The sequence below is a fragment of the Scleropages formosus genome, chromosome 5, assembly GCF_900964775.1.
Source record: "Scleropages formosus chromosome 5, fSclFor1.1, whole genome shotgun sequence".
NCBI lineage: Eukaryota > Metazoa > Chordata > Actinopteri > Osteoglossiformes > Osteoglossidae > Scleropages > Scleropages formosus.
This window is the reverse complement of record NC_041810.1, coordinates 5,178,212-5,205,660: the sequence shown is the minus strand read 5'-3', so window position 1 is coordinate 5,205,660 and position 27,449 is coordinate 5,178,212. Positions and strand designations below refer to the sequence as shown.

The 27,449-nt window shown below is 47.7% G+C and overlaps 2 protein-coding genes across 13 annotated transcripts in view; one reads left to right on the top strand and one right to left on the bottom strand.

Moving 5' to 3' along the window:
- LOC108930835 (amyloid-beta A4 precursor protein-binding family B member 2-like) overlaps positions 1-23,743 on the top strand; it is a 107,785-nt gene extending 84,042 nt beyond the window's left edge. For 6 of the 11 annotated variants that reach the window (XM_029251804.1, XM_029251808.1, XM_029251812.1 and 3 more), the window contains 7 exons: positions 13,157-13,162; positions 17,901-18,015; positions 19,083-19,158; positions 19,749-19,832; positions 19,961-20,076; positions 20,851-21,033; positions 21,944-23,743. In XM_029251804.1, the coding sequence (XP_029107637.1) occupies positions 13,157-13,162; positions 17,901-18,015; positions 19,083-19,158; positions 19,749-19,832; positions 19,961-20,076; positions 20,851-21,033; positions 21,944-22,114 (751 nt within the window). In that variant the 3' untranslated portion in view covers positions 22,115-23,743. The remainder of the gene's footprint in view (positions 1-13,156; positions 13,163-17,900; positions 18,016-19,082; positions 19,159-19,748; positions 19,833-19,960; positions 20,077-20,850; positions 21,034-21,943) is intronic. The other 5 variants (XM_029251807.1, XM_029251806.1, XM_029251811.1 and 2 more) reach the window with 5 other exon arrangements.
- A 2,365-nt stretch (positions 23,744-26,108) lies between these two features.
- The window catches only part of LOC108930753 (putative methyltransferase NSUN7), a 47,208-nt gene continuing 45,867 nt past the window's right edge, over positions 26,109-27,449 (bottom strand). For both annotated transcript variants that reach the window (XM_018746158.2, XM_018746159.2), the window contains exon 12: positions 26,109-27,163. In XM_018746158.2, the coding sequence (XP_018601674.2) occupies positions 26,528-27,163 (636 nt within the window). In that variant the 3' untranslated portion in view covers positions 26,109-26,527. The remainder of the gene's footprint in view (positions 27,164-27,449) is intronic.

Genomic DNA, 27,449 nt, shown 5'->3' with positions numbered 1-27,449 from the left:
GGCGCTGCGGAAACTGCGGCCGATGGCCCCGCGATGGAGGCGGGGATCGGACGGGTGGGATTTCCTGGGCGATACAGAAGGGATTGTCTTAGGAGGGCCTTCGCCCGGGCTGGTTAATCTCGAGAAATGAAGACATATCGAGGACATCACGGTCCGAGGGAGACCAGGGGTGACGCACCTGCTTAGAAAGGCTCGCGTTGCCTTGGGGTCCGAACGCGGCCTCGGGTCCCTGTGCTCACGTGTGTCGAGGGAAGGAGAAGGGTTGAAGGTGAAAGGTCGCAGTCTTGACCCTTGTCATTTTAGGCTGATGGCATTTTGATTGGCGGTTCAGGCTCCAGAGGGAGGGTTAGGGTTAGCGTTGTACGTTGGTCCTCGTGTTCCAGCTGTGCTTCCGGGGTGGCGGCGCAGGTCTGACGTGCTGCTGGTGAAGCTTTACAGCCTTTGGCCTTTGATTCACCCCATCTTTCAGGTACCTCAAACTGATCGTATCAGCTGCATCAATACAAGCAGGAGCGCCGCTGGTGGCGCAGTGGTTAAAAGCTCTGCCTTGCGCTTGAAGATCCTAGGTTCGAATCCAACCTCCTGTTTTTGTTGTGCTTTCGTCAAGGTACGTTCCATAGATTGATACCCTAAAAATCACCCAGCTGTAAAAATGGGTATATCGGCGTGGCAGGTTTGGCCAGGTCCTGCTCTCTGGTGGGTCTGGGGTACGAGTCCCGCTTGGGGTGCCCTGTGATGGACTGGTGTCCCGTCCTGGGTGTGTCCCTTCCTCCTCCAGCGTGGTGCCTTGCGTTGCCAGGTTAGGCTCCGGCTTGCCGCAACCCCGCTTTGGACAATGTGCGACAATGCGTAAGCAGCTGAACGCCGAGTTGCTTCGGTAAAGAGTGTCAGCCGAGTGGATCAATAACTCACCTGTTTCTGCTCTGATTGGTGTTATGATAATAAGATATTATAATAGAGATGGGGGCAAATGCGAGAGGGGCAGCAGGGGTGTTCCAAGGCTCCATCTCTGGGGGGCTTTACCACAGATCACTTAACTTACAGCTCTGCGTTGGGAGTACGATCCTGTGCCAAAATGTGTGTGACACACAGTCCGATTCTCCATCTTGCTCGGTTTGTGTAACAGGAGTGTGTACTGGGTGTCTGGAAGCGCAGCTAGATAATACCTCCTCTCTCTTTATCCTTCACTGTATTGGCTGCTTTTTCCTTTAGTTCTCTCTCTCTCTCTCTCTCTCTCTCTCTCTCTCTCTCTCTCGCTCTGCCTCTCAGTGTCTCCCACGCTCTCTCTCTCCCACTCGCTGCGGTGTGCAATACCAGGGACGCAAGGAATAGAAGAGGGGCTTCACTGGAGGGAGACTTCAAGAGCACCACCAGGAAAAGAGAGGAGAGAAGAGGAGGGGCAGTGGTAGAGGAGGAGGAGGAGGAGGAGGAGTGAAGGGGGGTTGAGAAAGAGGCAGACGGAAGAGGGACGGGAGCGCGGCGAGACGTGGTGTGAGGAAGACAGGCGTGAAGGGTCCTCCGGCGGAGCGGCTAACTATCCGGCGATCGGCAGGCGCGACACTAGCATAGCAAATGACTCTGTGTGTTCCGTGCGGTGAGTACGCTCCAGCACTCCCTGTCTGCGTGTGTGCGTGTGTGTGTGTGTGTGTGTGTGTGTGTGTGTGTGTGTGTGTGTGTGTGTGTGTGCGTGCGTGCGCGCGCGTTTGTGTGTCTCGCTGTTCGCTTACATGCCTGTGCACCAAAACAGGAGGGAACTCCTATCAAACCCCCAACACACACACACACACACACGCACAGACAGATACCAACCAATGTCCATTGGGAAACATGTTTCCTTTGTCCCAGTGGGCTGGATGTGTGTGTGTGTGTGTGTGTGTGTGGAGGGCCAGGTTCCCACTTGGGGCGGTTGAGTTGAGGGTTTCCCTTGGAGTTTGGAGTGTGTCGTCCCGTCGGGACCCGAGTGACCCTCCCTTATCCAGAGCGACCCCGGTCCTCCTGAGTCCAGGGATCCGCCCATCCACGCCTTCGCGTGACGTCCGCACCCGTCGATGGCCTTGGAGTCGCCGTGCCGATTTCCAGGCGACCTCAGATGCGATGCCTTGCCGTTCTTTCTCGCTATCCGTGCGCGCTTCTCAATTTAACTCTGCGGCATTTTTCCTCGACGTGCCTTGCCCCTTGCGTTGCTCGGCCTTTCGCGCCGCCCCATTTCCGTTCCGGAGGCTCCGAAGGGCCCCGGTAGCTTTTAAACGTATTGCGAGGAGGCGCCCGAAATGATTCTCCCAATATCATGCGGCAGCACATACGTGTAGAACGCGTTTGTTAGCACAGAGCTGCTCGGGCAGCTTCTCCCCTCAGCCGTGCGTAATCCGGGTTCTCCGGTGGCCAGTGTGTTGCTGTATATTGTAATGACCGCCTCTGGTTCCTGCAGCTGCGGTGATTTGCTGCCTTGGCATTTGCCTGTCCCTGGTAGACCTGCGCCCGTCACCCCCAGGAGTCCCCCTTTATATCCGTCTTCATTCACACCATTACAACCTTGACATTTTGGGCCAGCAGCCTGGGAAAGCACGGATGGACGGGCATGCCTGGACGTGTCAGCTGCCCGCATTGTTAACCTTTATTATTTAACGGGCTCCATGTTTCCTCTTGTTTCCACTTCCTGCTTCCTTCCAAAGCCCATATTCTCTCGGGTACCAGAGGTCCTTTCTGCATCGAACGTGCTTTGAGTCTTCGGCGTGTCTACTTCACCTTTTCTCATCATTATCTGGTTTGCTTCTTGACCTTCTCTCTCGGTTTACATTTATTGGATTACCTGACGTTTTCCTCGAAAGCGACTTAAAATGTTAAGCTACTTACAATGATTCACCCATTCATCGAGGTGGGTCATTTTTCTGGAGCAATTCAGGGTAAGTCCCTTGCTCAACGGTACAACAGCCAGAGGTGGGGGATCAGCCTTGCTCCACCATTAACTACCATTAACTTCATCTGCTCCACCATTAACTAGTCTACTCTTGACCTTCTCCACCATTTAACTGGTCAACACCTCTACCTTCTCTCTTCCATTAGCTGGTCTGCTTTTACTCCTTGACCTTCTCTCCTTCGTGACCCGGTCTACTCCCTTGCCTTCTCTCTTTCTTTGGGTTTTTCTTCCTCACTATTTTTTTATTCTCTATCATTCCATTCCTTAAGTTTTCCGTGTCCTCTACCTTCTTTAACTCCTCTCACCTCATATGGCTTCTCTCCTGCTGAGCTTCTTGTCTCCCTCTGCCTCTTCTCACTTCCTTCGGCCTATTTCACTTCAAGCTTTCCTCCACCTCAGTTAACGTTTTCCCATTGCTTCTCTTCTGCTCAGTTTCACTCCACACTTTCTCTCCTCCTTCAGCCTTTTCTCAGCTCCTATAGCTATTCTCCTGCAGTTTTTTTTCATCTCCTGCATTTCTTTCCTTCTTCATCCTTATCTGGCCTCCTCGAGCTTCTCCCCCGCTGAGTTATTCTCCTCCTCGGTTCCCACCTCCCGTTCTTTAGCACGGTTCCCCCAGTTTTGGGGGAAGGGCTGTCCGCTGCTACCGCAGTGTCCATGGGACCCTCGCTCTCTGCATCCATCATTTGGTCTCCATGCTGATGGCATAAATCTGCCCCCCCACCCCCCACCCCCACCCCCTCTGGCAAACTGCCCCACTCCCATTGGCCGGTCACTTATCTGCCTTTAATTAACATGCGGGTGATTTAGTGCACGTTGGCGACATGTCGCGTGCTGCAGAAAAAAGCGACGGAGCTCTGAGCTGTCTGGGTCTGATGACCCCCCATGCGGAGAGCCCCACCCCATATGCATGTCTCTGTGACATTAACCCCTTCGGTTTCACAGACGAGCAGCTGTTTTCCTACAAGAGCATCACGCCCTTTGGATTTTGGCATGATGTGCCCTAGGTTTTGGCTAATCCCGCTTCCTGCTGGCATGAATGCTGAGATCATCGTTGTTGACTAGTGGGTAATTAAAGCTGTCCAGTATTTTTTCTTTCTCTGTAGGACACAGCTACCCCCATCCCTTACCCTCCTCCCACACCCCATCAAAATTCCTTTCATGTCCATTCCAGACACACCGTGAAACATAAGGCAAAGCACAAGAGTAGCAAAACAGAAGTGCGTCACGAGATCGTAGAGAGCAGGTACGGCCACACGTGATTTACCTGTAAAAACACCTATTGCCAGCCCTCGTAACCATGGACATCACTTAACCGTGTGTGCTTGTGGAGCTCTAGGGTTTTGCGATGGAGACGATCTGGGTTCATTGCTTTGAAGCAGCTCTTCTGAAGCCGGCTCCCTCGCAGTCGAGAGCTCCCTGCAACAGGTCAGCTTCTTCATCAAAGCTTCAGTCAGATGTTCCCTGGGTACTCCAGAGAAACAGTAAATCTTGACTCTCTTGTGTTTTTATCCTACTTCTCTTGGCTGTGATGGCTGGAGCGGGAACTAGGGTCCTCGCTAAAAGCAAATATGGACGACTTCCCTTGAAGAGATAGGTTTAAGTGGCGTGTAGCAGTGTGGTAAACAGGCTGGAGTACTGTAATTTCCTACTGGATGATGATAATGGAGAGGAGTAGGAGGTATGGCCTCACCGTACTGGTTAGGGGCAAGGGGATGTGAAAGGATGTGAGTGGTGGTGATGTGCAGGTGTATGGGGGGGGGCAGATAGGTGGAGATCACTGGAGAAGTGAACGTCAGCCCAGGTCTTTTGTTTCGATGGACCGGGACGGCGTGAGGAGCGTAGGTGTCCACGCAGAACCGAGAGGACATAGACATTAAATACACTGCAGTGAATACAGCTCAGAGTGTCTGGGTGTATCATTCTGGACACACACATAAAGACTAAGAGCCATTTACCATAGAGATTAATCAGATGATCTTTGGCCACCGGAAAGGAAGTGTGTGGCCCCTTCCTTGAAAAGTTTGAGCCCCCAACTTAGTCATCACTCAGTAAACAGGGGCACAAAGTCACTCTTGCAAGGCTGGTTTCATGGATGCACATCAGTCCTGGTCTGGAGGTGAATGACACTGTCACTCGAGCTTCACTGTTGAAAATACATGTAATCTAGAAATTTCTTTAATCTGTGTAAGCAAGATAGTCACAAATACGGGACCAGAAACGCCGACGAAGGTAAGACGCTTAGTTTTCGTTATTGATCAACGATCAGTATGACACTTTGATCAGTGATCAATTTAACACTTGGTATCTAACTCTGTAAGTGTAAACTTTTTGCGGCGTGACTCATGACTAACTTACTCCAGCAAAGAGTAAACGGTTTTAGGACAAAAGGTGCAAACTGCAGTTGTGTCATTCCTCTTGCGGGATGTGGCAGTATATATACAAACATTAAACACCTTGTCCTGTTGCATTTGGCAATTCTGAAAATTGTACCTAATAATTATTGTTGAAAATAACCATTAATTATATCGTTACTGCGTAACTTCTCGTTAAACATCATAATTTTAGAGTAAGTCCCAATTTAAATGTCATTTTCAATATTCCACATTTACAAACCACTTTTATTGTGCGTAGCAGATGACACTTTGTGAGCGTGCAGAAGTGTGTATTTTTATGTGTGTGTATTGCAGGGCGTGCGCATGCATTTTGTAATTGTGCGCGAGTGTGTGTGGTAGTATGGAGAGCACGGGTCCCCAGACTGCGTGACAGCTGTGTCCTTTCTGAACCAAACGTGACACTCCGCACTGCGGTGCTAATGAGCGGAGACGGGGTGTCTTCTCCGGCTCGGCCCACTTAATTGAGCCGTCGGGGTGACGGATAAATCATCGCGCATTAGCTGCGAGACCGGCGTAGCGTGTTTGGGCGTCAGCTGCGTTCCACCGGTTGGATGTCGCCGAGCGTAATCGTGAGACGGGGACCCTCGGCCGATCCCGCCCGTCTGCCGTCTCCGCGCCTGCAGCGCTGCTGATGTGACGTGTCAGCGTGCTGTTCATCACCGTCCATCCACCATGCGCACCGCGTCCGTCTCCGTACATTTCGACCGGTCTTCCGCGATGACGCTGGTTTCATTTCAGCTCCCATATCCCGCACCCCCTAAAGCTCAATTTAGTTTAGTTTCATCGAACACTCTTCTCACCAGACTGACACAGAGTGCTCAACGACGTTCCAGTGAAAGATCCAGAATTTCTCTCGTAACAGATAAAGCAGTATATTAAGGCGGTGGAGGAGAGGAAAACAAAATAACTCCCAATGTACAAAGAAAGGGTGGAAACTAAACCCCTTGTGGTCCAAGTACCAGTGGTGGCCCACCCCTCCTGGGCATTCTACTGTGGTGACAGGAAACCTGTGTGAAAATGTCTCATAGAAAAACCTCATTATGTCATTCAAGGCATACCTATAGCGTATGGAGTGGCACGGTGGCACAGCACTTGGATGATGTGAGAGGATGTGGATTTGATCTCCGCTCGCTCTGTGTGGAGTTTGCATGTTCTCCCCTTGTCTGTGTGAGTCTCCTGCAGGTTCTCTGGTTTCCTCCCACACTCCAAAGACATGCTCTTCAGGTTCACCCATAGTGAGAGTGACAGAGAGAATGTATGTGTTCTCCTGATGTATGGATGAGTGACCCAGTGTAAGTAGTGTATCTAGCAGTGTAAGTCACCACGGTGAATAAGGTGTGCGGGCTGATAACACTACATAGAGTTCATTGGAAGTTACTTTGGAGGAAAATGTCTGATAAATAAATAAATGCACATGTATGGAAGCTAAAATTCATTGTCCAGGTGTGAGACTGCTGGTCTCGTCGGTTGTGTTATGCAGTCGTTGGCTTCTGGCAGCAAAGTACATCGAGCTCGCTGACTGGTGAACATCAGCCGAATCTTTGCCTTAAGCCCTATGGTTTCCGTAAGACACCAAACTCTTTTAACAAAGGCTTCTGAGATGCTGTTTGCACCCTTTTCATTGCCCGTGTCAGTCTGCAGCAGTGTACATTACACACTCCCGATCTTAGAGAACGCCGAAACAGAGCAGTGATCGAACGCGTCTCTGCTAATTGTGGCCCTTATTTGCAAGCTCGCTGGAGGCCCTTTCGCTGATAATGCATCAGTAATGATTCTCAGCGATGTCAACGTTCCCGTTTACAGCCGGCAGCTGAGAAAGGCACACCTAAATGGGTATCATTGCTCTAAACAATTTTGCCATAATGATGGCAATTAAACAGCAGGCTGACATTAGACTAACCGATCTGGCCTGTAATTACAGAGAGAATCCTGCATTGTTCACATGGACGGCGCTCCGCCTCCCTGGGTGGACCTGCCATGGGGGGGGGGGCGCTGTGGTCCGTTGCCACCAAGAACAAGTGTCCGGGGACGAGCGGTGTTCCTCGATGTGCCGTAACGCTGAGTTCTGCCCGCAGCATCGGAGAATGTGCCTGTGGCTGCCTGCTTCTGGAACCTTCCTTCCGTTCAGATCAGCCTGGGAATTTCTTATCCTCTTCCTCTTTCAATGTTTTCCCTCTCTGATGTCAACAGAAAAAAAGCCAAAAGCTGCAGGAAAGGGACCGAAAGCTGGATGACACCCCTGCAGCAAATTCACAGCTGCCAGACAAACATTTCGCAGTCAGATGCATTCATGCTAAATGTCCCACTTGACGCGTTTCCGATATCCTGACCCTTCGGGACCAGCGGAAAATGAGGTTGTGTCCTTCGGTGTGCGATAGGGGACCCTAACCAGGTTTGTCGTCCCCCCTCCCGCATTTGAATTTCAAGACCGACCTGTTAGGGTGTCATCAGCAGTGGGCCACAGAAGATGCTGTGCTGGGTTATGGGTTCAAGTGCCGCTCGCCTGCCTTTTTTGGTCTACAGATGCAGGACTGTGTCTTAGAGGACAGCAAACAGGGGGCCTCACACTGTCAGCTACAGTTGGGGAAACCCTGAAGGCCTGGAATTCCTCATGCATTCACCATTACATTTATGCAGATTAACTGAAATCTGATTCCAGCCTTTCACTTTAAACAAGTTCTCAAAGTCCCCCAGGTGGAGAATCTTAAGGGCAGATGATGTGATGAAATTGTGTGGGCGGAGCTAATCACTGTAGGTGGAAGTGATGAGCGTGGGCGGAGCTATAGACACGGGTCACATAAAGTCAGCTGATGTGCTGTAATTGTGTAGGTGGGGCTAATTATTGTGGGTGGAGCTTAAGAGGCACGTCTGATGAAGGTGGGTGGAGCTGAAATTCTGTATGTTTCCGCAACTCTTGCCGTCGAAAAACTCTGCCGTGCCAAAAATGATTCCACGCAACACAGAGAGATGCGCCACTGTGTTTCGCTGCTCAAAAGCCATGTGTACTGTATCTATGTAACCTGAGGGTTGATGGTTCAAATCCCACTTTCAACTACCACTCTGCTACCCTCAAGCAAGGCACATACACACACACACAGTCTGAAACTGCTTGTCTCAAGCAGGGTCGCGGCGAGCCAGAGCCTAACCCGGCAACCCTGGGCACAAGGCCGGGGGTGGGGGACACACCCCAGACGGGACGCCACTCCATCGGAAGGCACCCCAAGCAGGACTTGAACCCGAGACCCACCGGAGAGCAGGCCCCGGCCAAACCCGCTGCACCACCACAACAAGGCATATTTTCTGAATTATATATGGAGCAGCAGGAATTTTAGTGCTTAGAGCTGCCACTTTTCACTCGAAGGACCTGGGTTCAAATCCTACCTCCCATTGTAGTACCGCTGAGCACGGTGCTCCATAAATGGATACATAACTGCAACTTTACTAACATTGTAAGTCAGTTTATAGAAAATCATCAGCTAAATAAATACATTTAAATAGCATTTCTTATAAATGGACAATTCAGAGCGTTCACCCCCTCGGTCTTTTATTTTTGGACTTTGTAGCGTAGTAGTGTAGGAGGTACCGAGCACTAGAGAAATGCGCAGGAGACTTTTTACTTTTATTTGTGTGTCAGATGTGATGTGAACCCCAAGCATCACTGTGTTTTTCTTGTTAGTCATCATTGTCTACTCTCCCTCTTGTGTCAAACTCATAGTAAAACGGGAGACAAAGGGGCGTTGTTTGTGTCTCGTCCTCCACACCCGTGATTGATGAGCTGACGGGCCCTCAGCTGGCACCGAGAGCGGGGAGTGCAGTGGAATTTCAATCAGAGAGGCTGAAAAGGGAAAGCGGAGAGACTGAGGCCCTCGAAAGGGATGATCTGGGACTGGAGTGTGCGACTGCAGACCGAAAGGACCAGAGTCCGGCAGGGGTTTGAGAACATATTAGAGAATGGATTTAAATCAGTGCCTTAGTGACACCGGAAATACCAGGTAAGGTGACGCTATCCAGTTTACTACAGTGTGTCCGTACCTCGCTGAAACCCAGGTGACATTTTTGAGAATTTTCAAAAAATAATTGGAAGAAATTGGCAAAAAAAAAAAAAAAAAAACTTATTTTGTGATGTACTCGCATAAAACTTTTACTAATACCATAAAATTTGGTAAAGATGTGCTGTAATCACTGCACCTTCTTCCAACATGGCATCACGACTATTAATAATTTTTCCCTCAAGTGGTGGGTTAGTCAGCGAAACTGTTAAAAAAAAAAAAGTCACTTAAATATTTAAAGTGATTTTCAAGCATACATATAAATACATTATTTATTTATTTATACTAATGCAGAATTGCACATTGGCACTCTTCCCCCCCCACATGCACCAAATAGACCAGATTTATAAAGATCACATATGTGATGCACGGAGTAACTGGTCCGTTCCATGACCAGAGCCAACCCACCCACCCATGTGCCCATGTAAGGATGAACTGAACTTTAATAAAGCAATTTAGAGCTGAGACCGAGAAACCCGGTGCAAACCGGAGCCCTCAAGGACATATTATGTGTCCGTGCTCTAGAGGCTGTGTGGGTGTTTATGGGCAGAGACCCTAATCCGTTTACAACCCTGAATGCATAATATCCTGTATGTTGAGAGCTGAGCGTGCTGGCCGTTTGCCTGCTAAGCAGAAGTTTGGTCCACTGTGCTGTTAAGGGGTGATGCTGCCCACTTTGAACAAATGGACTTAATTAGGGGTCCTCGTCTAACAGGTGTTTCTCAGCCCCCAGCTGAGCACCTTAGGTGATGAGGGCTGGATGGCGGCACCGGCAGCGCGCTCCTGGCTCAGCGCCAGGCCTCCTCACCGAAACACCCCCTCCGCCGGCTGGTCTGGGGGTGGGCGTCGAGCCTAACTCTGCCCTGCAGCCGTATGCTTTGGAGCCGCAGCCGGAGGGCGTCTCTATCCAGGGCACTGCAGCACCTCCGGGGTCTCCAGCGTCGCTACGGCCAACGGCTTCCCGACAGCCCTCTCTCCGAGGCAGTGAATTAAAAATGTTCTTTTAATGTTGTTTTTTTTTTAAAAATTGATACTATTACTTTTATTTTAAATTATTGCAATATTGGTTCGACTTACCTCGATGAGGTCATACATTTAAACATTTAAACACACATTTAAATTTCGTCTTCAGTGCCTATACCTCAGTAGGGCTTCATAGTATCATGTTGGTGCTCGAAGGTGTGATTGTTTGCAAATTTACTGTCGGTTGGAAAATCGCCATGCCTTCTGAACGACTTCGCTTGCGTGTGTTGCCGTGTAGGAGCCGCCAGCAAAGAGCCCGGTGTCCGTTAGTAAACAGCAGCTCCTCCTAAAAGGTGCACCTGTCACACACCCGTCCTTGGCTCCTAGAGCCCATTAAGCGTTTTTGTGATGCACAAATATTCACAGTTCTCATCCAACCCTTCAGCTTCCTACTGCACTGATTCAGTACTCAGCTACAGTATAATAAGCGATTATTATATATAATATAAAGTACAACGTATAATAGAATGTATATTATATATACAGTATAATAAGCAAAATGCTGATAATACTGATAATAGAAGGTCATTTTAATTTTTATTTACTTTGAGCTACATGGAAATTTGTTTAAAGTGACTGAAAGTTAAAAAAAAAAAAAACGTTCTTTCCGCAAACTGCGCTCGAATACCAGTTTTTGACTTATTCATCCCATTAACACGAGGAGGACCATCCAGGAGCTCTAAGCGCTGTGGAAGTGAGTTGAATTAGACCAGCTCGCATTTTTCTTTTGTTAAGCCAAGTTTTCCTGACACCGATTGGCTGGGCGCAAAAGACAACCAAATGAAGAAAACACAATTAAAATAAACAGGAAAATGTTTGCATTTACAAAAAAATTCTTAATTTTGACCATTTGATTGAGCAAGCCTGTAATTTACCTTGTGGCTCCAAGGATATATCGATAACAGGAAATCGATAATTGCTTTCATTATGGACAGCAAACATCAAAAACGATTCCAATTTCTAAATTATGTACAATATTATATGACCGTAAAGGTTATTTGGCATTTGTGTGGCAGAATGCAAATTTGGTTTGTTTTCTGTGTCTAAACATCAGGGAAGCATATTTTTTGCCTTTTCTCCCCCCCTTCATTCTTGCTGCAGCCCTGGTCCTCCGGGCTCCGTAAATGATGCCTGGCTGAGAAGTCGAGGCTCGCAGATAGTCGTTCCAGGTGTCGATAATTTGAAGTCTTTTCCACACATTGCTGGAGGGGTAATAGAGCTGAAGTGGGTCGCGCTTCGATCATCTCCGTGGTTAGCATGCATTACGCAAAGGGCTGTCCCTGATTTCTGATGGATTGCCCCCCGTGCTCATACCGCGGTATTTGGTGGGCGAATCGGAGGCGCCGCAATTAAAACGGCCTGTTTTTCTCCCGGCTCTGCATCGCCTCTCTTTCTGCTGCCGTGTGTCTCCACGCGCCCGATGCGAACGCTCTTGTCTGTTTGCGACAGCCGCAGTTGAGTTGATGGCAGCGCTTTCTACTACAGTGAGGGACTGGAACTTTCCAGGGGGATCGAGGGTCTTTGAACAAGGACTGTAGCTCTCTGACTACTTGGCCTCATTATTCCTTCCCTTGGCTTTTTCCGGAAGCGATAGGAACCGAGGAGTACTTGTTGTTTTAGTCTTACTATCTAGCTAACTATGTTTTAAGCTGAGAAATATTCAGTGCCAATGATCTTCGCCAAACGATCGCCGCAACGCGTTTAACGTAAGATCTTCGAAGGGTTCCTCCGGATCCGGTCTAGTCCAGGCCGACGAAGCCGTCGATGAAAGCTGGAGACCTCATTCTGGAAAAAATGTCCACAAATAAATTTGAAGAAAACACACACACACACACACACACACACATTTTCAGAACCGCTCATCCCATACGGGGTCACAGGGAACCAGAGCCTACCCGGCAACACAGGGCGTAAGACCGGAGGGGGAGGGGACACACCCAGGACGGGACGCCAGTCCGTCGCAAGGCACCCCAAGCGAGACTCAAACCCCAGACCCACCAGACAGCAGGACCGTGGTCCAACCCACTGCGCCACCGCACCCCCTACTTGAAGGAAACATTTCACTGGAAATGAAGTTCTCTTAGAATTACGTCATAGATAGAAACAGCTTAGTACAGATGCTCCTCGATTTACGATGGCTCGTCTTACGATTTTTTCGACTTTACGATGGTGAGCTGGCGATAGACGTTCAATAGAAACTGTATTTCGAATTTTGTTTTTATTTCGCGAGCGATACTCTCTCGTGATGCTGAGCAGCGACAGCGATCCGCATCTCCCAGCCCGTGAGGCAGAGGTGTGCATTAGGTGCATTAAATGCATTTTCGACTTAACGATATTTTCGACTTTCGCGGAACGTAACCCCATCTTAAGTCGCGGAGCACCTGTACTATATTTCTGTTTTATTTTACCGACTTTTATTTAGAGAGTGTGTTATTTTCGAAGCAAGCCTGCCCTTGACAGACATACCTGAAGTCCACCCACAGACCCCCAAGGGCTCCATGAACCCCAAGTTAAGAAACCCTCATCTAGAGGTAGAACCAAAAGTTTGTGACTTCATCACAGCGTCAACAGGAAAGCGGAGGTGGTGACCAGAGATGTCAGTCCTGGTGGAAGTGTTGGGCTGAGCAGTCATCCCTTGTTAGCGTGGGGGTCCTCTGTTACAGAGTCCTCGCTTTTGCCCCTCGCCGGGATTTTCGGTGCTTTCTGCTTTGGTTGACCTTTCAACTAACTCTTCCCTCTTCTCTTTCCCTCCCCTGCTGCCCTGGACTCAGAGAGAGGTAAAGTGCTTTTCTTCTTTCTTCATCTCCTCATTTCTTCATCTGTCGGTGCTGTTCGCTGATGATTGTCAGCACCCCCGTTGGTGGAACCGTCACACCCGAGCCCCTCCTGGCCTTTCCGAGGTCTCGCCTCGCTCTCCGTGGACGCGGGGGGAGGGGGGGCAGGTGACACCCAGCAGCAGCCGATGCCTTGTTAACCTTGACGGTGGCCATCCATCTCCAGGAAAGGAGAGTGTGCGCTGGAAGTAATTAGCCATGGTGTGCCCAGGTGCTGCAGGTGACCGCTGTCACACACAGAGAGACCGGACCCCAGCGCTATTGTTGTGGTTCGTTTAGGAGAGATGGGCCTCTCGCTGTTTCCGAGGGCCGTAGCCGACCTCCCGAGACCTGCTGGATCCCGCCCGTTATTCCATCCTTTCCCAAGAAGCCTTGCAAAAAAAGAAAAGCGTCTTTCCATCCAGTTCATTTTTCTGACTTTTCAAAAGATTTTCTTCATGACATGTCAGGTTGCTTGTTCAAAGCACTCAGATGGCAAATTTAATAATGTAGTTTAAGTTCAACTAGACTTCTCTCAGGATAAGAAGTACCCATCGTGCCGCTCTTTGCAACAAAGTGTAATTAGTCCCTGGGGCTGGGAGGCGCCCCCTGTCGGTCGCTGCCGTCGGCTATCGCTCGTATTTATGTGTGCGACGTGGGCAGCCGGGCAGGCCGCTCCCCGCCGTCAGCCGGCGATCGAAAGGAGCATCTTCGCATTGGGAGCACGAGGGGCGGCTGGCGGTGCGGTGGTTCGAGCTGCCGCGTTGTGCTCGAAGGACCCAGGTATAAATCCCTGCTCCTGCTCTAGTGGCCTTGATCACGGTACTTAACCTGAATTTCTCCAGTAGAAATGACCCAGGTGTATAAATGGGTAAATCATCGTGAGTCATTTTGGAGAAAATTGTCAGCTAAAGAAATTAATATGAATGAGTACAAAATTGCTCCAGGGCCTCCCATGCCTGCCGTCACACCTGGGGTTAAATGCAAATTCATTCCGAGCATTTCTGCCCTTTTTTTCTGCCTCATTGATGCACTTTGGCTGCTTTGGATTCACTTGGTCAAAACAAACTGCATTTGCATCGCGACCGGGCGGTTAAAACTTCCCGGGGCGCGTTTGCGTTTCGCGTGGTGTTTTTCCGACACGTCCTCCGAGGCATCGCTTTAGACTGCATTCCAGACCGCCTTTATGTGAAAGCGGGCTCGTTCCATGAAAAAGTAGGTCACATTTATTTTCAAATATTCAAATGTGCATTTGCTTTGATTCAAACATACGCTACATTAAATGGGATTGTAAGTCTTTGTTTGAACTTTTTGTACGAAGCGCTCGGAGAGGAATGCGCTCATGGACGAAGACCAAATTGAGCTCAGCTCACCAGAAAATTGAATTACTGGTGTAGCTCTAATGTTAAGTAATTGATTGTACGGAACACAAGTGTTGTTTTCTTTTTTTTTTTTTTTTGGGTGTCAAGCAGATGGTGAATGATATTTGCCGTCCCGGACCGTGGTTTATGTGTCCTGCTGCCGTTTGATAGCTTTCATTTTCAGCCTGTTCATAAAAGAGGAAGTAGGATGAAGTAGTTTGGGCTTCATGGTCCCAATCCTGCAGACGCTCGTGTGTCATAAATGAGCTTCGAGGTCACTCCCAGACGGCAGGTCCGCACCTGCCCGACATCTTAGCCATTACTTGTCCTTCTATGGCCTCAACAGAGCTATGGCAGAATTTAAAGCTCATCCGTAGTGCACTGCATTTACATTTACATTTATATGTATTCATTTATCAAACGCTTTTCTCCAAAGCGATGAACTTCTCATAGAAAATTCAATGTGTTCATCACATTAGCAGGAAGAGACACTTAGATGCAGACGTGTGATTCTTAAGTGCAGTTAGTTTGTTTCTTTCCAGCATATGAACCAACGTTCATCACACCAGTAGCTGCATGAAACTTTATCCGAATATCGACGATTCCTGATCACCTTCCTAGTTTTTTTTTTTTTTTGGAGATACATATAAAGATTTCCGTTACATTACAGGAGGAGCTGTGTAAAGGTTTATCCTACATGATCCTAAAGTTATAGTGCATCAACATTTACACCTTACATGAGCTTAAGAGATGATGGGAGAAATGAGTCTGGAAGAGGTGAGTTTTAAGACCCTTTTTAAATGTGGACAGAGATTCAGCAGTTCTGAGTGGCAGCACCTCTGCTGAAGGTAAAATGTGAGTCTTTTGTAGAGAAATGGCCTGGTTTTACATAAAAAGCAGTGTATAAAAGAATTTGCCCCTGTCCAGTTTTCTGTTTCTGATCATATCTATTTGTCAGTTCTTACCGTATAGAAAATGGAGCCTGAAAGAGGAAAAGTTACACCTGTGTGGTTTTTAACAACAAATCGCTCCCCGTAGTTGTTGACCAGGGTCTCACATCACTGTGAAGTAGTTTTGTCCCATTGCTCCACGTGGAACTGCTTCAGCTCAGCATCATTTACAGGTTCTTTGAGAGCGAACAGCACTTTTCGGGTCTTCAAGCAGGACTTTGAGGCTATTCCGTAACTTTTTTCAGCCGTTCTGGTGCTAAGTTGTGTACATATGCTCATCCTTCATCATTCAGTCTCCCAGAGTCCTTGATTATTAGTCAATTATTATATAATATTATATTATATAATATAATATTATATTATATAATTATTATACGCACCGTTATATGATTCAGATTTTCGTTAAACTTTTTCTCATATACATACTTTGTCATTTATCATCATGCTTGTATCATTTATTCATTATGAAACTTTTCATTAATGAACTCCTTTTTTCATTTATAAATTTTCATCTATAAACATTTTCAATAAACTGAGACTACGTTTGAAAATTATAATTAATTATTCATTTGCGAGCTGCAGTGCATCGTGGGAACTGCACACCCACGCTGTCAGTTACTCTATTTCAATGTGTTACGCAACGTTTTTCTTGTACAATTAAGTGTTATATAGGTTCATTCTGGCATGAACTTGGGATGTGATTAGAATGGATTGGAAATTTTCTCCAGAAGAACTGGATAAAGTCATCGTCTGGTCTTTTTTTTTTTGTGTGTGCAGTTATTTTTCAGGAACGAATTAGGACCAAATAACCAGGGATAAGAGTTTTTATATGTGATAATACCTTAGGTCTGCGCTTCGACCTGCAAGCCACAGAAATTCCTTTCACTGTACGGGGCAACTGCCACGTTGACCCCAAATGGAAAATATCGATCAGTGTGCGTGGCGCCAATTAACCAACGGAGGCAAGTAGCTAACTGACTCATAGAGAGACGGAGTCATGGAGTAGCTTTTATCTGTCTGTTTTTCACTCGGGTCACCGTGGTCTGATGGTGACCTTGATGCGGTATGTTCTTCACTTCACTTCATTTTCTACCTTGAGATTCATAGCCTTTTTTTCACGTTTTTGTCTTTTCTTTCCATTGCTTACATTTGTTTTCAGTGGGACTCTCGCAAGACCGTACTTTTTTTTTTTTTTTTGTGGGTTATGGAATTATAACCACTTAGACCTTCAGTTTTCAAAGGCAAAGCAGACTGACCCAAAAATCCAGAAGGTCTCATCTAGTGCCCCAGTGGTGACATTTCCACCATATGGGAGTCACCAGCTTGCCAGCGAACATCACCCTTCCCCAAACACACACCACCTCTGTCGTTGTTGCTGGTCAAAGCCAGAGCATTTTATGCCTCACGCACCTACAGAGCAGGGCGTATCGATGATGTTGCTGTAATTTCCCTAGAGGTACGAGTTGTCTCCGTGCTGAATAATGTCCGGGAGTTATTTTGCTGCGGAGCGATGAAGAACATCACGGCTTGGCGACATCCTTTTCCCCTCCCTTCCCCTTCAGTGCTGCTTATGAAAGGAATCTCTACTTTGACTGGTCCAAGACCAACATTTCATCCACTTCACTCTTTTCTCTATCATATTTTTGTATCCAGAATCTTATTTCCATACCGACCTCCTGATTTCCCCATCATGCTCAAGGAATAGCTTAGGAAGCACACATTTACTCTTGTTTTTTTGTAGGCCTGTTGAGCTGATGGAAGAAGAAAGAAACCCACTGGGCAGTTATTAGCTACCAAGAGTTATTGCTTTTCTGTGCATGTCTACAGAATATTAAAATAGAATACACGCTATCAATCACCGGTATGAGGCACGTGAGGTGGTCCGGGTCTCTTTGCCTCGTGTGTGACACACTGGGCAGGTTCAATTAGCCATCATACGTATCTGTTGATGCTGGCTTCACAAAAGGACGATGTTAATGGCAGTCTGTGGCGGGGTAAATAGGGTAAACCGTCAGTCTCAGCACGTTTGCCCTGCAGACTCCCTTTGCTCATTTATGTCCCGCTGGCAGCCAGATTTGTTGATACACCTGCACCCATGTGAGCCTTCAGCAAGGACGCCGGGGGCACGAAAGCCCCTGTGAGCACACGAGAGGGTGCCCTTCTCTTCGCAGCGGATGCACGTAATGAGCTGCCTTATTTACACCCCTGCGAGGGTGGATTGGCGAGGACTCTCCCATCTGTCAGGATGAGCATGCTGTAAAACGCCCATAACAAAACGTAGTCGTCAATGTCCACATTTATATGTCGGTTGAGCTACTGGGGTCATTGCCTGCTAAGAGGCTGAGAATTGCTTTCCGTGTACCCGAGTTTACGTGCCTTTTCCCGTTTTAGGGACTTTGCCTACGTAGCCAGAGACAAAGACACACGGATACTAAAATGTCATGTGTTCCGATGTGACACCCCAGCAAAAGCCATCGCCACCAGTCTCCACGAAATCTGCTCCAAGGTGAGTGTCTTTATTTTTCACGCTCCCTGTGTCCCGTGGCATCTGGTGAAAAACGGTACCGCTCTCCGGCAACACCTCATCTGAATCAGCTCTGCCTGCTTCTGTTTGGTCTCTTCTGGGTGTCGGTCCCCCGGAATGCTCTTTTGCCACGCCCACAACAGGGAAGAGCACAAGGCTTCCCCTCGGCCTTCACGGTTTACTGACACTCGAACCCGATCTAGTGGAGCAAACCTGCTTTTCTGGGGGAAGACATGGCAAGCAGACAATGGCCGACGGCAACGGCACCTGCAAAGCAGCCATCAGAAAGCTCGCCTGATGAAAGCGCGGGCTGCATGTTGACTTGGGAGTGGCTCTCCTCATCTCTCCGATCTCCTGCAGAGGACGGAACATCCTTAATGATAATGAGGAGGAAAGAGCCTGGTGCTTAAGAGATACCGCCCTCATCCTTCCATAGCGGTAAACACCATGGATCTGCCCCTACATCTTGGCCTCCCTTCCCACCATTTCACTGCAAGGCACTAGGGCTATTTACTTTTACGAAAATGGAACTTCACAGTAACAGCTAAGGCTGAGCAACAGCTCCTGATGTACCAGTATAGTGTGTGTTAGAAGCTTCCAGAAGCAGCGGGGCAGAGTGAACCTGGGTCGCAGAGGCGAATTTTGTAGGGTTGTGGTTTGTGAGAGCAGAATTCGGCACACCCGACACGAGCAGTTCTGAAGACATGAGCGAAGCACCTGTTATGGAGTTGTGTTTTTTAGTTACTTTCCATGGTTATTGGTTGGGTTTGGATTTGAAGTCATTGTTGATGTTAGGTGTACAGAGGGTTGAGGTATCTAATGATCTATCTATTCAAAGGATTTTGTCATTCATGGTGCGGCCGACCAAGGATCTCCTCAAAATCGGGGTCTTTTGACCCAAGATAGCAATTGAGTAAGATCAGAAGGTCTTTCTTAAAGAAATGTTCCTTCCAGTTACAGAAACCTGAGAGTGTCACCCAGGACATCCTTGTCCGATCTCCACCTCCCAGACGTGTCCTCACATTCTGCCTCTTCCTTTTGTCCTGCAGATTATGGCCGAACGCAAAAATGCCAAAGCTGTAGCAAGCGGCTCCATGCAAGCGAGCTCTGATGTTCCTCTGCAAGGTATGACCTTCTCATTAGAGTGTTTCTGTGTGGAAAAGGTTGAGTTTGTTCAGTTTTCCCTTCCAGATAATTCCTCCATTCCCTATAGTCCAATTAAACGTGTTTGGTAAATGATAAAACCGAGAAAAATGCCTTATAGAGCATTTGAACTCTGAATCACTTAATGTCATACCAGACCTGTTAGGGCTCTTGAAAGGGAGACACGTTCACTGGGAGATCAGACGCTCTTTTTGAAGGTAGACATGAAGGTCGTGCCCTCCAATCTGCCCGTCCTCTTCCTGAGCTTTTCACACTCCCGTTAATTTGGTCTTTCAGCTCTCTTGCTCATACTGAGTGTGTGTGTGTGTGTGTGTGTGTGTGTTCTCTGTATTCAGTGTGTAAAGTCTTTCGCACATCTCAAGCCAGCGATAGGACATCTATAACCGAATCACTTTTTGTGTTTTCCGACACAATGTTTGTAAAGTGGATTTACATTTAAACCAGTTTGAATTCCACCGATCTAGATAAAACACAATGTCCCGAAATATGTATTTTTATATTTTGCCTATTTGTGTGCAAATGTGCACCCGAGTGATGTGTGTGTTCCTCAGCAGAGTTCCCCACACCAAAGACGGAGCTGGTCCAGAGGTTCCAGGTGCTTTACCTGGGCACGATGCCTGTGGCCCGGCCCATCGGTGAGTGATGAGTGCAAAGGCACGGCAGATAAGCGCTCCTTCTTCTCCTCTGCGTATAGAGCATATCCTGGAAGAGATTCTCCAACAGCACAATGGACACGCCAGTCTAAAGCCTTGCTTCCTTACAGGGATGGACATCCTAAATGGTGCCATTGACAGTCTCGTGTCCTCCTCGGGGAAGGAGGACTGGACGCCAGTCATTCTGAACGTGGCTGATGCCACCGTCACCATCCTCAAAGAGAAGGTAAGTTGTGAAGGGGATGTGGTTCATGATCAGCCTTTCGGAGCTGCTCTTGTGTGCAAAGAAGAGGTGTGATGTAGTGGTTATAGCTATAGCCTTACAATCCAAGTACCTGGGTTCAAATCCTTGCTTCTGCCGCAGCGCCCACGATCAGAGTAAGGTTAAAAATTGCACATCGGTATAAATTGATAAATAGCTGTGACACTGTGAGTCATTTGTGAGAAGAGCTTCAGTTAAATGAATGAATAATAAGAAAATAAATAAACAGATCTGCTCTCCAGAGAAGACCTTGAACCCTCTGTCAAGTCAGTGAGTAATTATTAAGGGCCGTTTTCATTCCATTCCATCATCAGTAACCACTTGTGCAGGTCAGGGTTGTGGTGGTCCAGAGCCTATCCTGGAAGCAGAGTGTGTGAGGCAGGGTACTTTCTTGATGGAACATCAGTCTATTACAGGGCAGCCATACACACTCGTTCGCTCACACATTAAGTCATAAATTAACCAAAATCACAAGTCTTCGGACTGTGGGTGAAAACCAGAGCACCTGGAGGAAACCCACACAGACATGGGAATGAAAAAATCCAAATACACAGATTGAGCCGGATTCAAACCCACAAGCTTGGAGCTGCTTGGCACCAGCACTACCTGCTTTGCCTCTGTGCCACTCTTCTTTGATTTGTCAAAAGTAGGACCTGAAAGCTGTGATTTGCTCAAAGTCTCTGAGTATGAAGCACATGATGAAGAGGTGAGATTGTCTGATTGAAGCTTTGGCTGCAGCAGGAGGATGAGGAGGTGCTGGTGGAGTGTCGGGTGCGCTTCCTGTCCTTCATGGGGGTGGGCCGTGACGTACATAACTTTGCCTTCATCATGGACACGGGGAACCAGCACTTCGAATGCCACGTGTTCTGGTGCGAGCCCAATGCTGGCAGCGTGTCGGAGGCCGTGCAGGCAGCCTGCATGGTAAGTCCCTCACGCCTCTCCACGACCACCCCTCCGCAGTCGCCTGATCGGTTCCAGCTCCTCCGGGCCATTTTCATCATAGCCTACCCCCGAGTGTATCTGAGTATCTGTGTCTCCGTTCGGGTCCAGGGCGGTGTCTGTGATGGGCTATGGAGTATCGATCCACGTGCGTCTGCTTTGCTCCCCAAGGGTGCGGCAGCCAGTGCGGAGCCCTGTATCAAGCCGATTCACTACCCACTGGGTTTTACATCTTTACCCCTACCACACACACACACAAAAGGGGTATTATGAGAAATTGATTTTTAGCAATTATTATGACTGTAAGATGTCTTTAATAGCCAATTTAATGTGCACATAGAAGGCAACATACAACAGAACAAGTGATAATTTGGTGAAGACTGAAAAATATACATTTTTTATGTATTATTTTAATATATTATTATTGTAATATAAAAATTGTATGTGTATATTGCAATGTCAGGGGGGCGCAGTGGCACAGCGGGCTTGGCTGTGTCCCACTCTCTGGTGGGTCTGGGGTTCGAGTCCCGCTCGGGGTGCCTTGCGATGGGCTGGCATCCTGTCCTGGGTGTGCCCCCGCGCTCTGCACCCTGCACTGCCAACGTAGGCTGTGACCCTGCTCGGGGACAGGCAGCTTCACACTGTGTGTTCCAATGTCAGTGAGGGTTTTACTTTATTTACTGTGATTGACTTCATCAGCTATGTGGTCCATGCCTCTTGTGCCAAAGCCCATCTGCTGGAACCTCTCTGGTCACCTAGGGAACCGCTGCAGTGGCCTGACCTGTAATGTCCAGTAGCGACGGATAATACCGACCCACCTTCTGCACCCTGCATTCATCTGGCTGCTCACCGAAGACGTTTTCTTATCTCATCTCCCTTTCCTCATCCACAGCTGCGGTACCAGAAGTGTTTAGTGGCGCGGCCCCCCTCCCAGAAGGCGTGTTCGTCCTCCCCGCCCTCGGACTCTGTGACCCGCCGGGTGACCACCAGCGTGAAGAAGGGGGTTCTGTCCCTCATTGACACTTTAAAACAGAAGAGGCCGGTGCCTGAACTTCCTCAATAAGGATGCAAAGAGGAAAAAAAAATATATATAGCAAAATGAAAGTCATAGGGATACTGGTAACGATGTACATACAAAGCGTGCGTTACACTGCAGTCCAGCTGGGAAAAATAAAACCTCAAAAAAGAAAACAAGAAGGAATCTAAAGGTGACGGGAGCAGCAATAGCGAGGAGGCGTGGTGGCACAGTGCGGCGTGCTGCCCGACCTTCGTTTCCAGTGTCCCACCTCCACCGCTTTCTCCTGGCCTATGGGCCGCCTCTAGCATGTGTGGCCACGCCCAGCCTCTTGTGGCCACGCCCACTCATCGTAACGTGTCGAACCAAGGAAGTGCATGAAATGGTGTTGTACGTGGCTCTCATTTAAATGGATCTCATTGTAATGACGTTGCTGCTTCGCCACAAGAAGGAGTAAGAGGCTCATCCTCTTATTTCGTTTTTTTGTGCGTCGTTTTATTATAAGTGTACAGCACAACTAACGCAACCTTCTCTTGATCCACATTGGTGTTTTTCGAATCGTACGGCGTTCCGGCGCAGAGCACTTGCGTTTTACGTTTTTCACGTTGGCTATGGTCGCCACCGAATGGACTGAACAAAAGCCATACCAGCAGGCGACTCCCCGGCTCGTCGGAAACCATTTATCTTTATTTTGTCACTCGTCACCCCCCAAACCACCGCGTGTCCCTTCTTATGAAAACCAGTTTGCGGGTGCTGGTTGTGGCGGTGGTGGGAGGCGGTTGTCCTGGGCTTTGCCGCATCGTGGTTGACGGGTCTGGGCGCCATTCTGGCCTCAAAGCACAAGACTTGTCCTTCGTCAGAGAGGCCATGAGTAGGAGGACTGAAGGACACAGAGATGCTCCCTTTGGGAAGGATGGTGCCCCGCAGTTCTCCACATCACCGAGGGATGAACCCATTTACTGAGCATCAGCGGACTAACTATGAGGGATGGGAGCTTGATGAATGAACGAATGAATGATTGTGATTGTATTTTTATTTTGGATTCTTTTTCATGCCATTGCAGCGGTCCGTGAACTTCGCGTTGACCGAGCATCTGATTAAAACCAGCGTCAGTCGTCACAGTGAATAACGAAGTGTCGCGAACCTGAAGTCCGACTGGTGCCTCTCGGTTTCGGTCCTTTCTGACCATCGCTGCACCTACATTCTCCGCCGTGTCCTTGCACTCCTGTTCTTACTATTCAACCAGCAGCGTTTTTCTTTTTTTCCTATGAGGATCTGAAAGATGTGATATTGTTGTACTGTCATTTGTATATATATATATATATATATCCGTATATGTTTTGCATACATGTTCACTTTATAAAGCCATTTTTATTTTTTCTTCTCCTCCTTAAAAGCCTTGAAAGATCAGTTTTGAACACTTTATTCTTGCCAAAGTGTAAACTATTAATATATGTGTTGTAGGTAAACACGAAAAGCTGACAGAAGCGATCACCCGTACCGTTTCATTTTACTGTGGGTAGGCCGGTTAGTTGTGGTAAAACTAGATGTTAACTAATTGTGATCTATGCATTCTTTCTATCCGCCACTTCTCAAAGGCATTGTTCGCAATGTACGTCCCGGGACTATTTAGACGTATAGATTTTTGAACTTATTTATTGGCTTTTGCATTAATTTTTTTTTAAATTATCTCAGATTTTACTACTCCCTCAGTCATATCCATACAGTTCCCAGCACTGTTGAATTACTTTGTTTTAAATGAGAATATCCATCTTTGAATGAGGCTCACACACGTAATTGATTTTCAGGAATGTTTACGCCGGTCCCTGTAAGAACTCTCGCAGGAACGTTTTCTGGTAGCTACTATATTTACTACCGATAACTGAACTAGGAATATGGGGAGAAAAAAAAAATTTCAGTTACAATTTCATACAGGAAAATGTTGCTTTGATGTTCAGGCTTGCTGTGGAAACCAGAATGAATCCAGCATGCCGTGAATTTTGGTCATTTTTGAAGGCTCATCATGTGATTTTCCTCATCTGCCTCGTTTTGAATCCTCCGAAAGTTTGGCTGTAAAGTTAGTGTTTTTCAGTGTTATTTTTAAGTCTCTCAGCATTTAAAGCAGAAATCTTCTTAAAGTAGGATTTATGGAATACGGTGCGAATTATTGATGAGATAAATGAAAAGCTAAACCAGCAGTGGAATTTAAAAAGCCACGTTAACTCTTGACATGTTTAGAGTAGCTCCACTAACGCCTCCACGTGCTCAGATCACACCTTCTCTGTATAGAGTCCTATGGAAGATGCTACATGCAGTTTGCCGACATCTAAAAACAAACTATATACGTACGCAGTCTTACAAAATAGAAATGATCGGTACTTCTGCTCTTCACTAATTTTACACCTTGTAAATGTAACCTCTTGTGAGAATAAAGTGCATATTCAAACATGTCGCTGTCGTTGGCTCCGTTCTCTGGCAGGACGTCGTTTCGTCAAGAACGTTCGACCATCGAACACGCCGACGTCGAGCCTGCGAAGTTTTTGAATGTACCTTTTGCATAATTTTTGAGAAAATTCGGGACAGCGTAATTTATATGCGCAGAGATCTCGCATATTGTTTTTGTGAGCAGAACGTAAGTTTTGTTTTGTTATGACAAATTTTTATTGCTGAATGACACTGGAATACAAAGCTGAAGTACACTCACATATTGTATCAGCAAACACATGTATTTACTCAATCCGCTGGTACCTTTCTCCAAAGGAGCTTACAGTTGTTTACCCTTTCATACAGCTGGGTAATTTAGGGTAAGTACCTTACTCAAGAGCACTATAGGCAGAGGTGGGGATCGAACCTGCAACCAATCCAAATGCAGTAGTTCTAACTATTATGCTACAAACTGTCCCAAATGCATGGATCATGAGGAATCAGAAACCCTTCCGATGCAGCGTTTGTGGGCATTCTGTAAACCGCTGCTGAAAGAAAGAAAATAGACCTCAACCGAAGGGTATAACTGGAGTGTTTCAGCTGATCTCATTCACACTTGGTGGAATCACATCCAACGACCAGCTAGCGCTCTTCCATTTTCAATCCTCTATTAGATTATTATGGGGGGGGCGCGGTGGCGCAGCGGGTTGGACCGGGTCCTGCTCTCCAGTGGGTCGGGGGTTCGAGTCCCGCTTAAGGTGCCTTGTGACGGACTGGCGTCCCGTCCTGGGTGTGTCCCCCTCCCCCTCTGGCCTTACGCCCTGTGTTGCCAGGTAGGCTCCAGTTCCCTGCGACCCCGTATGGGACATGCGGTTTGGAACATGTGTGTGTGTGTGTATTATTATTATTATTATTATTATGTAAATATTAGGAAGATCATTATTCCCACCTCTTGACTGTGTGCTGAGCTGTGCTGTAAACCATAAACAATAAACCCCCAGTCAAATACATTTCCAATGGACTATTCAACTTGGGACACAGACAAGGGTAAGTCAAAAAGTGTCTACAATAATTTGCATTTAACTGAATGCTGCGGATACCTTTTTGACCGACACTTATATGTGTAATGACTTCACAATACAGAAAAGTGCAAAGGATCTCTCGCAAACTGAATGCAAATTTGACGACAGCTGGACAGAAAATAGAAAGAGGGAGGGCTACATTGAGACAGCCTTTAGTCATCTGCCACGGCAAGTATGAGAGTCCCTGTGTTCCATTGCACGCTGTATGCATTCATACAATCACACTTGCTGAGCATCAGTTTCAGCAACCAGCTCAAATCCCATACTACTACTACTATTATTATTATTATTATTATTATTATTATTTATTCTGCTGACGCCTTTGTCCCAGGTGGTTAATACAAATACAACTTTTATCTTTACATCTGCTAAAACCTGGGAAACCTACACATTTTTTTTATTACTGTTACATTTGCATTTATTTCAGTAGCTGATACTTTTTCCACAGCAATTTACAGCATTAGACAACTTACAGCGATTTACCCATTTATGCAGCTGTTTTCTTTTACTGGAGTAATTTAGGTTAAGGGCCTTGTGCGAGGGTACGACATCAGGAGGTGGGATTTGAACCTGGGTCCTTTGAGTGAAAGGTGTTCAGCTATAAAATCTCAACTACCTGCAGCCCCTGAATTAAGTGACCTGACTCATCAACCCCATTATTCAACCGAATTAGCAATTCTACTGTTGTTATGAATGAGCACATAATCTGTGATAGTTTTTCATTATAAAAGAAGGGGAATTAATAAAATAGCAGAGTGGTCCACTTTATAAAAGAGACTACAGAAAATAAACAAACACAAGAGACGCTGATTCTGGGATCCAGCTAGACAAGTGCGAGACCTGCGTCGGATGCATGTGTTCTACACCCCTTACGGAAGACTGGAAAGGGAACGCAGACGAGGGTCCCGTAACCCGGTTCGACTGTCTGCGCGCACGTCTAGGGCGGCCCGGGCGGTCAGAGCCAGGGTCGAGGGTGCTGCACCGCTGCCCTGTAAAGGCTGCAGCTGGACAGGGGGGAGGGGCAGGCAGCTGGCTGGGAGTTGGGCTTCCACCGGAACTGGATATTTGGAGGAACGCGATGAAGAGGGGGGTTCTTGGTTGTAGCGCTGACGGAGGTGAAGCTGGGGAACATGACTGGGGGCAGGACGACCACCATGGGCTTCAGCACCTCCTGTCGACCTTTGGGTGGGGGTGGTGCCGGGGGCTTGGCAGTGACAATGAGCCTAGAGGATGCGGGCCGCTGTTTAGTGACTGTTGCGGTGGCACCGATCACCTTGCCGGTGGCGGAGGGCAAAGTTTTAGCAGGAGGTCTACAGGTGGTCTTGCTTTTGCTTTTGCTCGGTACCACTTGTGGGCGCTGCCCCTCGGCAGAGGCCTGCAAGACCTTGGAGGGTGCTGAGCTCTTGTCCTTGGCTGGTCCAGCCTGGGGTTGGTTGCTGGAGGACCCGGGGGTGGTGGTCTGGCGGTGGAGACCCTTTCTGAGGACCTTGCGTTTCTTCTTCTTAGCAGGCTGAGTTTGCACTAAGCCATCCAGCAGGCCCTTAGCAGCAGCCTTCTCCAGGATCCCCTCAGCCATCTCTTTCTTTTCTGGCTGTAGAGAGAAAGAAGAATTCAAACTGAGCTCCACATCCCAGCCCACGATAACCCATCCGAGAAAAAAGCTAAGAACAAACACCTTCAGCATATGCAAGGAGTGAGGTGGGAACAGCGGGTAGCGCTGGTGCCACACAGCTCCTGGACTGTGGGTTTGGGATGTGGGGACAACTGCGCTTCAATGGACTGGAAGAGTACAGTTCACAACGTACCCTGCCTTACATCCTACACTTCCATGATAGGCTCCAGACCATTGTGACCCTGCATTACAGTTATAAATGATG